We start from the raw sequence: 12,991 nt of genomic DNA, 5'->3' as shown, positions 1-12,991 counted from the left end.
TCTGGGTAGATGCAATATGGGGTGTAGTGCTGAGCTATACCTTGCCTGAATGGGAAAGAATCTCTGCGCTGAGCTTTATCATGCAGCTCGATGACAGTTCTTGTGATAACCCCTGGCTCTTTACCAAGCTGTCTTGCTGACCTAACCTCCCCCCGTGCCTCATATCTACACCTCCTTTGCCTCTGTGTTGGCTTGTCTGTCTGTCTCTATGTGGCCCAGGTTGGATTTTGAGGGGCTGGATAATGGGGAGGATGGCTTCTTGGACAAGGCGAAATCTTGGAGTAGGTCCATAGAGGATCTGCACCATTCCAGCACCCAACCCTTCTGCAACACACTAGTGCGCTCTGCCCGCCAGTCTGTCCTCCGGTACGTATTGCTAAGCAAGCTTCCCCCGCTGTTCCCTATCCCTGTTATCGCCTCGCTCTGCTAACTCTGAATGCAACAACGATGTTTTAGCATGCAAGCCAGTTGTCTTGGTGCTTTTGGTTCAGAACGATGCCTGAATGGTTGGATGAGTTATGGGTCTGCAGATCTCTCTCTTGACCTCAAGGCTCTGCACAAACTCATTCGGATGACGAGCTGCATCGGCGAAAGATACTAAAAATCTTGGACCTTTTGCGTTATGAGTCTCTCTTTGTTAATGGTCCTCCCTCGTATGTCCAGATGCGCGTCTGCGCTGTATTCAGATGAGAGCCAGCTGTGAGCTGCAGCACATGTTGGACAGTTGTCTTCCTTCCTCATCACTGAGCCACACACATACAAGAGATGAAGAGATACAAGATGTAAAGTCTAAGATAGTAGTAATTAAAATCAAAAGTGGTTCACAAGAAAACTTTCATAGCATTTAGATTAATCTGTATTAGTACGTCTTTATGTATTATCACATTGTTATATAATAGGACTTAAATGCTGGATCATTAGACACTGGGAAATCCATTTATAAACTGCACAAGAAAAGGTAATACTATGTGCACATGATGACTAGGCAATACAGTTACACAGCAACAGTCTGTGTTCATAGACTCGGTCTGTTGACAGCAGCAAGGAAACCAGGCATCTCCCATGATGCATCTGTAACCTCAAAAACCATGCAAGTTTTATTTTGTCAGACCTCGTTCTCTGTAATTTTCTCTCTCTGCCTCTCTCTATGTGACACACTTAAAACAAGAGTCATATGAACACCAGATAAACTCCAGAAGTGGTTAAACATCAGATTTAAAAGAAAACACTGAGTCTGATTACTGAACCTCTACCAGATATTAACTTCTGCCATCTGTTGCAGCTATGGCACGGTTTCCAACAGCAAAACTATCAAGAACTCCCGGCTCGTGAGCCAAAAAGACGATGTGCATGTGTGCATCATGTGCTTAAGAGCAATCATGAATTACCAGGTAACACCCACACTCCACCACAAGTAATCAAGCACAGATATCTGTTCTAAATGTTAGGATTGTGTGTTTCCTGTGCTCAATATATTTGTCAGTTTTTCTCACCACATCCTGTTCTGTCTGTCTCTCTCTCTTTCTCTCTCTCTCTCCCTCTTTCTTCTTGGTGCAGTATGGCTTCAATATGGTCATGTCTCATGCACACGCAGTCAATGAAATTGCTCTCAGCTTGAACAATAAGAACTCACGGTAAGAACCAGAGGCCCCCCGTCTCCATAGACACAGGGCTGGGTCAAACAATAGGGGAAACCCTGCAGCCAGTTCATATGATATGCCTTTCATTCTCTATGGGGATCAGCTTCTTTCTGAAGTCAGGGATCAGAGGCCTTCATACAGCCTGTTGAAGAAGTGTTTACTAAAGAGAGATTTGTGGTAAACCGCTAGGGCTGATCACTTCATAATGAAGGCTAGGAGGAGTAAACACTTAGAAAGCTATAAAGACCTGTTTCAGACTTCTGTATATATTATAGATTTGAACTCCTGTGTGTTGATGTGTTTGCATTCACTTTTTACATTTATTTTGTTTTTATTTGAATTAAAGAATGTAAATAAAATTAATAATGTTCCTCACTTCAATGAGGAATCAATTAAATAATTGTGATCTCAATATGTACCAAAATAATGAATATAATGATTTTAGTTTTTGCCATAATCGAGCAGCCCTAAGTTAATGTTTGCAGTTGAACTTTATCCAGGTATGTCTTAACAAGTGTCTCCTGTTCTTCCAGGACAAAAGCCTTGGTTCTTGAGCTGCTGGCTGCCGTCTGTCTTGTTCGAGGAGGTCACGAGATCATCCTCTCAGCATTTGACAACTTCAAAGAGGTGCCCAAAGCAGTGTTTGAAACTTGAACCATTATCATCTAAAAAGTTGCACTGTTACTGTATATTTGAGTGAATGTGTGAGGAGCAAATGTGTTAAAAAAATCTATCTGACATTAATTAAACTGATTTCCCATATAAGTGGTTTGCATGAGGGCATAAAGTGCCAGTGTCTACTGAGGGTGTAAGCAAAGCTCTACAGTGGCCTGTCTGAGGTCATTAGTCTCATTAAGACACCAGATGTGAGCTAACCTTGAACAATGATAAGAATCAACTCCTTGATGGGAGCCAGTGGACCACAAAGGTTTGCTTAGCCTCTCAGTTTCTGCCTACAGTCACCGGAATGAGACAATTACCTTGCATTCAGAAAGCCTCAGAGAGATGCAAGAGATGCAAGCTGACAAAATGATACACCAATCCAAGGTGACAGCAGGTCAGAGATGGAAAAACTTGGAGAACAGTGTTTTTCCTTTTACCCCTTCAGTTTTTTTACGTGTAGGAATTTAGCCAAAAACATCAGTCCCACATCTTTATCTTTTACTGGCTTCCCTTCACAAGAATTATGATAATAAGAAGAGGTTGTTGTTGCAAATGGAGGAAGCTTTCCTCAGTTTACATACAGCTAAGTTCTTGTTTGATCCTGGAATGCGTTTAATCATAATAAAATGCTTTATTATGCTATGATTTGTCATGAGTTAGTATAATACAGTGACTTCAGAGGACCTCTGTTGTCCATCTATTTATCTATATATTTAATATATATATATATATATATATATATATATATATATATATATATATATATATATATATATATGGGGTTAAAGTAAAAGAATTGATTGAATGCTGATTACTGACAACGAGAGATTAAAACCATATAAAGTATATCATATATTGAAAGTAGGTAATAAAATAAGTAATTAATTGAAGGGAAAAACAACAGTGGTGCTTTTACTCTGAAATGCATAGTTCTAGCACAGCCTGTACAAGTGGTACCAGTTTCTTCATAAAAACTTGTGTTTTCCAGCTTTGCTTTGATCCTCTCCCTACTGTACAACTTATGGAGGCTGATGCTTTAACCAGAAGAGAGATCATTTATTTTGCTATTAAAAGCCTTTTTTTTTAAAATATATACCTTAAATTATTGTCTGGTATGTTCTCAGATAAGACACCAAGAACAAAAAGTGACAGGTTCAGAGTCAAATGAATACCCAAATTAGACTTAATCTCTTTTTTAACATGTTGTGGATGCTGTAGGGGTTTTAGGCATTCCCAAAAGATAAATGTAAAGTGCCATACCATCAGATTAATCATTATATTTTAACACAAGACAATAAGCTAAATAGTAAAAACAACTTGACCTTCCATTCAGATTATTTGCATATTGGGCTTTTTTGTTATTCTTTGCTCAGTTTTAAATGTTTCCTTCCATATTTCAACTGAAATTAAAAAGTCATAAATTATTGTTTACTTCTTTAAGTTTTTTTAATCAGCACTATTTAAAAACAACCTCTGTACTGCTGCATTTTAGGTGTGTAAGGAGAAACATCGCTTTGAGAGACTGATGGATTACTTCCGCTGTGAGGAGGGAAACATCGACTACATGGTAAGATAAGCCTTGCATCATGGATTGATGTATTCTTGTGGGTGTGAATGTGTGTCCTTCTATCTATCTGTCTGATTAGAAATATTTTGATCTAAATCTATCTGTGTCTGTGTTTCAGGTTGCTTGCATGCAGTTCATCAACATCGTGGTCCACTCAGTAGAGGACATGAACTTCAGAGTCCATCTGCAGTATGAATTCACCAAGCTGGGACTCGACGATTACCTAGAGGTAAGGTGACGATGCTGTGGTTAAAATGGACAATCCAAATAAGTACCTTCAATCTGAGACTATTTGTCCAGTGGTTCTAGAGTATCTCAAATGCTTACTCATTCTCCCTCACGTCAGAAATGTAAACATACGGAGAGCGACAAGCTGTCAGTGCAGATCCAGGCCTACCTGGATAACGTGTTTGACGTGGGTGGTCTGCTGGAAGATGCTGAGACGAAGAATGCAGCTCTGGAGAAAGTGGATGAACTGGAGGAGCACCTGTCCCATGTAAGTGCACTACCTCGTCTGGACCACCAACACTGCTCTCTGGGCCCCGTTTATGAGATTGTTGTGGTTCACCAGCCATGTACTTAACTTGGCTGTTTCTATGTGGTGATTAAAAAACTCTACTCCATGTTTGCATTTCACAAGTGGTTCAGAATAATGACGGGGTGGAGAGAAGGTTGGAAAATACTGTGCGTGAAACAAGATTAATATTGTTCTTGTATTAGCTCTGTCTTTCTGGGCAGTTGCCCTCGTATCCCACGCTGCATTGCAAAGACCCTTTTCTCATAGAAAAGTCGTGGGCAGCCCTGACATCACTCTAGGAATTTCATAACAAACTCTGCTGTCAGGGGTCAGGAATGATGGGGGAGGACGAGGGTGAAGAATCCCTGTGAATTCCTGTGCAACATGTGTAATCTGTTCAAAATCAAAACGAAAAGCTGTGTCATGCTCTTGCCGCGTCAGGCTGCTGGGTATATCTTATTTCTTATTGATGATGCACAGTGTATAGGGGAAGGGAGTGGAACTGGGAAAGATGCCCGGTGCTGTGGATCAATTCTTGCATTCGCCTCCTCTCATCTCTTTGTTGTTGTTCTCTCCGACTTCTTTCCCAGGTGACGGAGAAGCTACTGGAGGTTGAGAATGAAACTATGATGAAAGTAGCTGATTTGGAGAAGGTGCTCATTCAGAAAGATAAGGACCTGCATGCAATACGGGTAAGCCAGCCATCATAATGACGTGATATTGCTTTGCCTGCCTCGCATCAGAAAGCCTTCACTTCACTGCTAGCAGAGATCACTTTCAGATGCATGTATCTAAATTGCTATGATGGCAAATTAGGTCAGCAGGAAACAGGATGTTTCTTTGGCATGTGGAGTCATTGTGTTGCGCTCTTTATCGCCCCCTGGTGACTGTCCAGGAGACGTATGAGTCGTCCAACACCCAGGTCACCACCCTGAGGAGGATGATCAAAGAGAAGGATGCCGCCTTCCAGAGGCACTTCAACATCGAGAGGCGGCTGCTGGAGCTTGAACAGCAAGGCACCATTCGTTTGCACAAGAAGGCTGATGGGGACATCGCCATTGAGCCACTGGTTGTCGGGGGTGGAGTCGGTGTTGGGAGCTGCGGCCTTGAGATCCCGCTGGGTGACATAAGGCAGCTGTCTTTGGGTTCCAAAGCTGGGTTAACTGAACCGGGAGGACCAGACTCCAGTTTACCACCAGCCAGTGAAGCCCCTCCACCTCCTCCTCCACCTCCACCGCCTCCTCCTCTTCCCTCTGCATCAGGTGATAGACCATGACTCACTGTGATCATGTCTGGTGACACATATATGTGAAAGTTGACTGTGTTTGACTATAGACCCTCTGAGGAGGTCTATTTTCAGTTCCTCTTCTTTTTTCTTTTGTGCCAAGCTAGGTGAGGAGTCGCAACAGTGTTTTTCTACCCCAGACAGGAAAGGGAAATACAAGTTGTTTCCTTTGTGTGTGATTGTGTGTGGGCAGCCTGTAGCACAGGAGAAACAGTACGAACTGTTAGAGCAGTTTTCAGCTCTATCCCTCAACTTAATTTTACCAGGAAAAGGCTTCACAAAGATCATTAATCTCTCACAGAGGTTACAAAGGATATTATACAGATTTATAATGAATTAGATTAGATATCGAGAATCATAAAGGATCACAAAACACAGAAAATCAAAGTGATGATATAGGATTGATAAAATGACACCGAAAAATGAATAAAATAATAATTGTTCCAGTAAAGAGTGTTTTAATATTTTCTTGTACATTAATTACAGGCTTCAATGCACCAGTCCCACCGCCGCCACCTCCACCCGCGCCACCTCTGCCAGACGCTTCTCCATCAGTTATCCTGAGCGTGGGTCTCTCAGGTGAGAGCACTTTTGTACTTCTTTGCTTTCTATTCCACTGCAGGTAACAAAAGATAACACTTAAATAATTTCCCTCTGGGATTATTAAAGTATTTCTGATTCTGATTCTGATTTTATATATTTTTTTATTTAATTCTCATTTTCAGCTATCAGGATCAAGAAGCCCATCAAGACCAAGTTCCGCCTGCCGGTGTTTAACTGGACGGCCTTGAAGCCCAATCAGATCAATGGCACAGTCTTCAATGAGATTGATGATGAACGTGTGCTAGAGGTAAGTCAAGCAGATAAAACTGTTTAAAAAGTCTGTGAAAGGGCCCCCTGCTAATTCACCTGGTAGTCCTGGAGTCCTTCACACATCGGCCTGGTGTTCAAATATCACAAATGAAACCTCAACAGGTTTCATTTGCAATAATGACCAGCTTGCTCTACATGATCCCATTACTTATTTACACTAAAACACTGACGCTAAGATACATTTGCTCAGTCCTGATTAGTGCATGAAAATACATGACATCACCTATTTCCAACTGTGCCCCGCCCACTTCAAAACAGTGAGAAGTACACAGAGAAAACAAAAATACAGATACGTTTTGTAGAAATAGTGTTTATATAGAAGGTCATTGCTCATAGTAAGAAGCTGATTGGGAAAATGTGTCTCCAGGACCTGAATAATAAGTTCTGGACATGTAAGTAAAAAGTCACTCATGTGCAGGAGCTGGATCTGGAGAGGTTTGAGGAGCTGTTTAAGACCAGAGCCCAGGGTCCAATTGTGGATCTTTCCTGCACAAAGAGCAAAGTCGCCCAGAAGGCGGTAAACAAAGTCACCCTCCTGGATGCTAATCGCTCCAAGAACTTAGCCATCACACTGAGAAAGGCTCACAAGACCACAGAAGAGATCTGCAAAGCAATAGAGAAGTACACAATTTTCCTGAACTGTAAATACTTTTTGAACCATACACAGGATTAACAAATTAACATATATTACGTTTACTCAGGTTTGACCTCAAGGCCTTACCAGTCGACTTTGTTGAGTGCCTGATGCGTTTTCTGCCCACGGAGGCGGAGGTGAAGTTGCTGCGTCAGTACGAGCGTGAGCGGCGTCCTCTGGACCAGCTAGCAGAGGAAGATCGCTTCATGTTGTTATTCAGCAAGATTGAGAGGCTCACACAGCGAATGAACATCATCACCTTTGTTGGGAACTTTACCGACAACATCAGCATGCTCACGCCGCAGCTCAATGCAGTCATTGCTGCTTCTGGCTCAGTAAAATCTGCACCAAAGTTAAAAAGAGTACTCGAGGTAAGAAGTGTTTATTTGTTTTATATCAGCGTTGTTTGTATTGTTAATGCATATTAATGTATTCATTTTCTTCTGGTTAACTTGTAGATCATCTTAGCCTTGGGAAACTACATGAACAGCAGCAAGCGGGGCTGTGTTTATGGCTTCAAATTACAGAGTCTTGATCTGGTGAATATTACGTAGTAGAAACTGGTGCTATGTTAATATCGATGCTCAAAAATCCTCACAAATATGTGCAGGGCCTTTTCTGATATTCCCATTCATTCCTATGGTTACACAGCTGCTGGACACTAAGTCTACAGACAGGAAGATGACGTTGCTCCACTACATAGCTCTCATTTTGAAAGAGAAGTACCCTGAACTGGCCAACTTCTACAATGAACTGCACTTTGTGGATAAGGCTGCTGCAGGTGAGTTCAAACAAAGCATTATGAAGGTATTTGCATGGAAATGTCATGTTTAGTTAAATAAAAACATTTCCATAATATTATTCTCATCTATTATTGTATTGCTGTTAAAAAAACAAAAACATATTCCCTACTGAATGTGTACAAAAGTATCTCTGGAAAATGTGCTGCTGGATGTTCGAGAGCTGGGGAAAGGCATGGACCTGATCAGGAGAGAGTGCAGTCTCCATGACCATTCGGTCCTGAAAGGCTTCGTCCAGGCCAGTGACGCACAGCTGGACAAGCTGCAGAAGGATGCCAAGACAGCAGAGGTATCCAACACTGTCCTCACCTCAAAACCTCAGAGGGAAAAAAAAAAAATTAAAATAGACACGAGTCAAACCTCTGTCCCAGATTGCAGCTTGCTGACCTCTAACACACAACCCATCATGACTCGACAGTGTTTACATACATTGCTTCCACTCTGGCACTGTCCTTCTCGATTCTAGGAAGCCTTCAACAATGTGGTGAACTACTTTGGAGAGAGCGCCAAGACAACTCCACCCTCAGTGTTCTTTCCGGTGTTCGTGCGCTTTATCAAGGCCTACAAGGTGAGGACACCAAGCAGCATCTATGTATTTTTCATCGCTTGTGTACTGACAGGGGGCAGCTTTTTCTCCTGGTCCGATGGGAAGTTCCATGGTTTCAGACTTGGCTGTTGTCAGTGAGACCAGAGGAGCAGAGCAGGGAGGGCAGAGCTTTGGCTGCCTCTGTGCCACAGGACGTGGCGTATAGTCCGAGGCAAAATAACAGGAAAGGCCAGCTGGATCTGACTCCAGAGCTGCAGCTGTGGTGTTTAGACTGGTGCTATCCCCCCCTCTCCCCCTCTTCCCCTCCTTCTCTCATCCCCTTTACCCCCGGACAGCCTCGCCCTGCCCCACCACACAGCACACTTCCTGAGATTGTTCTCAGTCTGGATTTATGGGATCTGCTTAAGGAAATGTGCAACGCAAGGATTTATCTGTGTGTGTGTGTGTGTGTGTGTGTGTGTGTGTGTGTGTGTGTGTGTGTGTGTGTGTGTGTGTGTGTGTGTGTGTGTGTGTGTGTGTGTGTGTGTGTGTGTGTGTGTGTGTGTGTGTGTGTGTGTGTGTGTGTGTGTGTGTGTGTGTGTGTGTGTGTGTGTGTGTGTGTGTGTGTGTGTGTCTCTGAGTGTGTGTGACTGAAAGATATAGTTTGACATTTTAGAAATACAGATAGAGATTTGAAGCTGTAACAAAATAAAGTTAAATAATTAAATGATAAAATCTGACAGGAAAATTACTACTTTTCTGACATTAGCCTGGCAACAATATGCAACAGAACTAGCTTGCGGTCTTGCAGATTTAGATGAGAAGATTGATACTGCCCATATCTGTCCCTTAAATATAAATTTTCAGCCAACAGCCGCTAAGTTTAGCGTAAATACTGGAAACAGGGAACCAAAACAGGGGAGAGAACACCGGTACGGAAACTATGCTGTCTTCAAAGCCACCACACTCTTTTGACAAACGAAGGAGTTGTTAGTGTATGACTGCCTCGATCAGTCTGTTTATGTTAGTTTGTGACTTTGCTGTTTGGCTACACCAAAGTCACACAATAACACAAACAAACTAACCAATCAAGGTAGCAGAGCACCAGCAACTCCTGTGTTCTACAAAAAAAATTACTGTTTTTGTCAATGGAGTCTGGTGGCTTTTGCATAGATGGATATACTGTAACAGCTGCAGTTCCCTTTTTGGAAAGGGCAATTATCAATTGTATAAATTGTGTCATGTAACTCTTAGCAAGAAAGTGAATACATTTATTTCAGAGCATGTAGAGTGTATGTATAAAGGAGAGGCAGAAATAGAAAGACAAATTGTTTGTGTTCCACTTCTGATTTGTGTTCTCTATCCTTAAATGGCCGAACAAGTGTATTGACTTGTATTTATTTGAGCTACGTTTTTCTCCTCCCAACAGGATGCGATGGAAGAAAACGAACAGAGGAAAAAGCAGGAGGAAGCAATGAGAGAAAAGTTACTGGCTCAGGAGGCTAAACAACATGACCCCAAGGTACAGTCAAAGTACATGCAACTGAGCTGAATGAAACCTATGAGATGTTGACTCAGTGCTAAATAAAGCTCTGTGGCGTGCCAAAAAGCACAGTAAACAGTACAAATATCCTCTCTGCTGGTTCAGGTCCAGGCCCAAAAGAAGCGGCAGCAGCAGCATGAGCTAATCGCAGAGCTGCGCAAGCGGCAAGCCAAAGACCACCGGCCTGTGTACGAGGGCAAGGATGGCACTATTGAGGACATCATCACAGGTGGGCCAGACAGCATCCTAAAAAGGCGCCATGTGGGGGCCAGCAGCCCTGGTCGTCCCAAGTCAAGGATGACTGTAGTCATTCACTGCTCAGCTCCTTTGAAGTGCACCTTGTGCTACGTAGTCCAGACACCGCCACATCTGGAGCACAGCACATAGCAGCACAACAGCCTCTAGTTATTCCATGACGTGCTGTCTAGTTAGAAATTTGCTACACTAAAGCTGTTGAGCCTCAATATGTAGATAGTCAGACAGTAATTTGATTCCAAATGTACATTCAATTTAGGAAAAGGATCTTAATGTACAAGATTCTTCTTTAAAGCCACTATGTGTATATTATTGTATGTGATTATAGCATTTTCCAAAGGTTTCTGTTAGTAGGAAAATAAGAGAATGAAAACTTTCTCTTGAATCTACCACCAAGGGTCGCCAAAGTCAGACATTTTAAAATCCCACACAGGTGCATTAATGGAAGAAAAACAGTATCTCCAGCCTCAGGATAGCACATCAGCTAACTCATGTTTATGTCACGGTGATTAATAAGTGCTTAAAATGTGAATAATATAATGTCATGTTTTAATAATGTTAATAATGCTTCTATACCACTACTATCAGAGCTGTAAACAGCTTGTTATGCAACTGATGCACCTTTCCAAGATATGCTCAGTTTGTCCTAATCCAATAACGCTTTACTATAACTCTCATTATTTAGCATTTATAAGCCGTATACCAACATTTAATAAATGTTTTATGATACATTAGAATATAGTTGCATGTAGCTATAAGAATATTTTCAAGTTAATGTATAGTATTTGTCAGTGAATATTACTTCTATGAAGACATATTTTATAACATTACAGTTGCTCTTGTACCATTTTGTTTACACAGCCTCCCCTTATGGGTGCCCACACGAGGAGTTATAGTCGTTGACAAATACAGGAATAAGCATAAGTGTGTTATAAACAATTTATTAAATATTCATATAGGGCTTATAAATGCAAAATAGGGGGACTTATCCTGTTAAAAACATCCTGAGTGTTTAACAAGGAACGCTTCCATAGACCTGTGTTACAAACAGAAATATAGGTGCACAGGTTCATTACAGTCTCCTGAAAGAAATTTGAAGGTGGTCCAGTGTTTTTCCCCCCGGATGGACAGTGTCTCAGGTGTGACATGTTTTCTCTTCCTCACCCACCTCCCCTCAGTACTGAAGAGCGTGCCCTTCACAGCCCGCACTGCTAAACGTGGCTCACGGTTCTTCTGTGAAGCCAACCTCTGTGACGACGCCAACTGCTAGCCCTCCCCCCCCCTAATGCCAAGGTTGTCCAGGTGTCTCTCGTATGCCTCCTGACCCCACTGTGCATGCAGCATGATCCCTGTCACTCAACCCAACCCCAACCTCACAACTACAAATACTGTGAACTAACTCATGCCGTCATTTGGTTGTTTGTGTTCCTCTTCTGAGGACTCCTATCAGGCATCTTGTGATAGGAGTCAGCCAAACCTCTTTGCCTGGCACAGAGAAAAAAGTTGTACGTGTCAACATATTTTTATGTGTGAAAAATATGTTGAAACACTCAGTACAATCAGCCATGACTGTGATTAAATTATCCTCATGCATGACACATAAAAAGGCTGTGCATTAGTATGGCATATTTTTTTCATGAAGCTGAATTCAAAGATCTTAATATAAAGAGGTTTGGCTAATTTACTGGTTGTATCAACAATGCCTTGTTCCATGAAACTAACATGTTTAGTGTTGGTTTCCGGCTAACATGTGACTCTTCTTTTCTCAACCACCTGTTCATTCCACCCCCCTCCAGCTGAAAAGAAGATTAATGAAAGTATTTCCCACTCCTAAGAGAGGGTAAGGAAGGTAGCCTGGCTGAAACCCGGCCTGCTCCAGCTCCTGTGTGCTGCTACAGTGATGTCAGCTGCTTCAGCTAGTGCTTTGGGCGCAAAAAAAAAGTTTAAAAAAAAGAGGCTTACAGCAACTGAAATTTGCTTTACAACACACTAGTTTGAAAACAAAACTATTGAAGATTAACTAAGAAGCGAGTTATAGAAATACAATATCACTTGCCCAAACAAACAGCCATTAAAGGTCCCATATTATGCTCTTTTACAGGTTCATACTACCATTTTGTTATTTTTTTCACACTGTCTGTCTGAATATACCTGTATTCACCCTGTCTGAAACTCTCCGTTTTAGCGCCTGTCCCTCCCAAAATTGCCCAGTCTGCTTTGTTTGGTCAGCGTTTTCGGGTCTTCCACACTGCACTCTCTGAGTCACTGAACTGTCATTACAGCTGGGGAATGACTGTAACAACTCTGTAGCAGCACTTCCTACCTATATATAGTATAGTTGTGACATCACAACTGTACAGAAGTCCTGACGTCTCTTTTAACAGCAAAGTTTCTGAATACAGGCTGTGTGCGTTCCTCTGTAGATTGAGCGTTTTGATAGTTTCAGAGTATTTATATAGCACCTCAACCTGTTTTATCATGAAAAAATACACAGACTCTCATTTTCTACAGTATGGGACCTTTAAAACATGGATTCATTATCATCATCATTATCATGATCGTCGCCATCATCACCATCACCTCCTATTATGTGTTGCATGTTGTCCAGTGTTTATTTACCTCTCACCTGTCAACAACGTCCGTCATGTTTTGTCCTTGTTAACTGTCATCCGCGGTGTGCTGAACAGC

At 41.9% G+C, this 12,991-nt stretch overlaps 1 protein-coding gene across 5 annotated transcripts in view; it reads left to right on the top strand.

Annotated features, from left to right (window-relative positions):
* Nucleotides 1–12,991, top strand: part of fmnl3 (formin-like 3) — a 34,562-nt gene that overhangs the window by 19,233 nt on the left and 2,338 nt on the right. The window contains exons 6-25 of one of the 5 annotated variants that reach the window (XM_083920370.1): nucleotides 220–366; nucleotides 1,283–1,391; nucleotides 1,558–1,634; nucleotides 2,174–2,267; nucleotides 3,796–3,870; nucleotides 3,989–4,099; nucleotides 4,217–4,366; nucleotides 4,978–5,079; nucleotides 5,283–5,649; nucleotides 6,159–6,251; nucleotides 6,398–6,522; nucleotides 6,964–7,166; nucleotides 7,247–7,550; nucleotides 7,638–7,718; nucleotides 7,831–7,960; nucleotides 8,108–8,268; nucleotides 8,446–8,547; nucleotides 9,935–10,027; nucleotides 10,154–10,277; nucleotides 12,100–12,143. In XM_083920370.1, coding sequence (XP_083776496.1) covers nucleotides 220–366; nucleotides 1,283–1,391; nucleotides 1,558–1,634; nucleotides 2,174–2,267; nucleotides 3,796–3,870; nucleotides 3,989–4,099; nucleotides 4,217–4,366; nucleotides 4,978–5,079; nucleotides 5,283–5,649; nucleotides 6,159–6,251; nucleotides 6,398–6,522; nucleotides 6,964–7,166; nucleotides 7,247–7,550; nucleotides 7,638–7,718; nucleotides 7,831–7,960; nucleotides 8,108–8,268; nucleotides 8,446–8,547; nucleotides 9,935–10,027; nucleotides 10,154–10,277; nucleotides 12,100–12,137 — 2,686 coding nt within the window. In that variant the 3' untranslated portion in view covers nucleotides 12,138–12,143. Of the gene's footprint in view, nucleotides 1–219; nucleotides 367–1,282; nucleotides 1,392–1,557; nucleotides 1,635–2,173; nucleotides 2,268–3,795; nucleotides 3,871–3,988; nucleotides 4,100–4,216; nucleotides 4,367–4,977; nucleotides 5,080–5,282; nucleotides 5,650–6,158; nucleotides 6,252–6,397; nucleotides 6,523–6,963; nucleotides 7,167–7,246; nucleotides 7,551–7,637; nucleotides 7,719–7,830; nucleotides 7,961–8,107; nucleotides 8,269–8,445; nucleotides 8,548–9,934; nucleotides 10,028–10,153; nucleotides 10,278–11,481; nucleotides 11,597–12,099; nucleotides 12,144–12,991 lie in introns of all 5 variants that reach the window. The other 4 variants (XM_083920368.1, XM_083920371.1, XM_083920369.1 and 1 more) reach the window with 4 other exon arrangements.

This window comes from Echiichthys vipera (genome assembly GCF_963691815.1).
Source record: "Echiichthys vipera genome assembly, chromosome: 9".
NCBI lineage: Eukaryota > Metazoa > Chordata > Actinopteri > Perciformes > Trachinidae > Echiichthys > Echiichthys vipera.
This window is presented reverse-complemented; position numbering and strand designations above follow the sequence as displayed.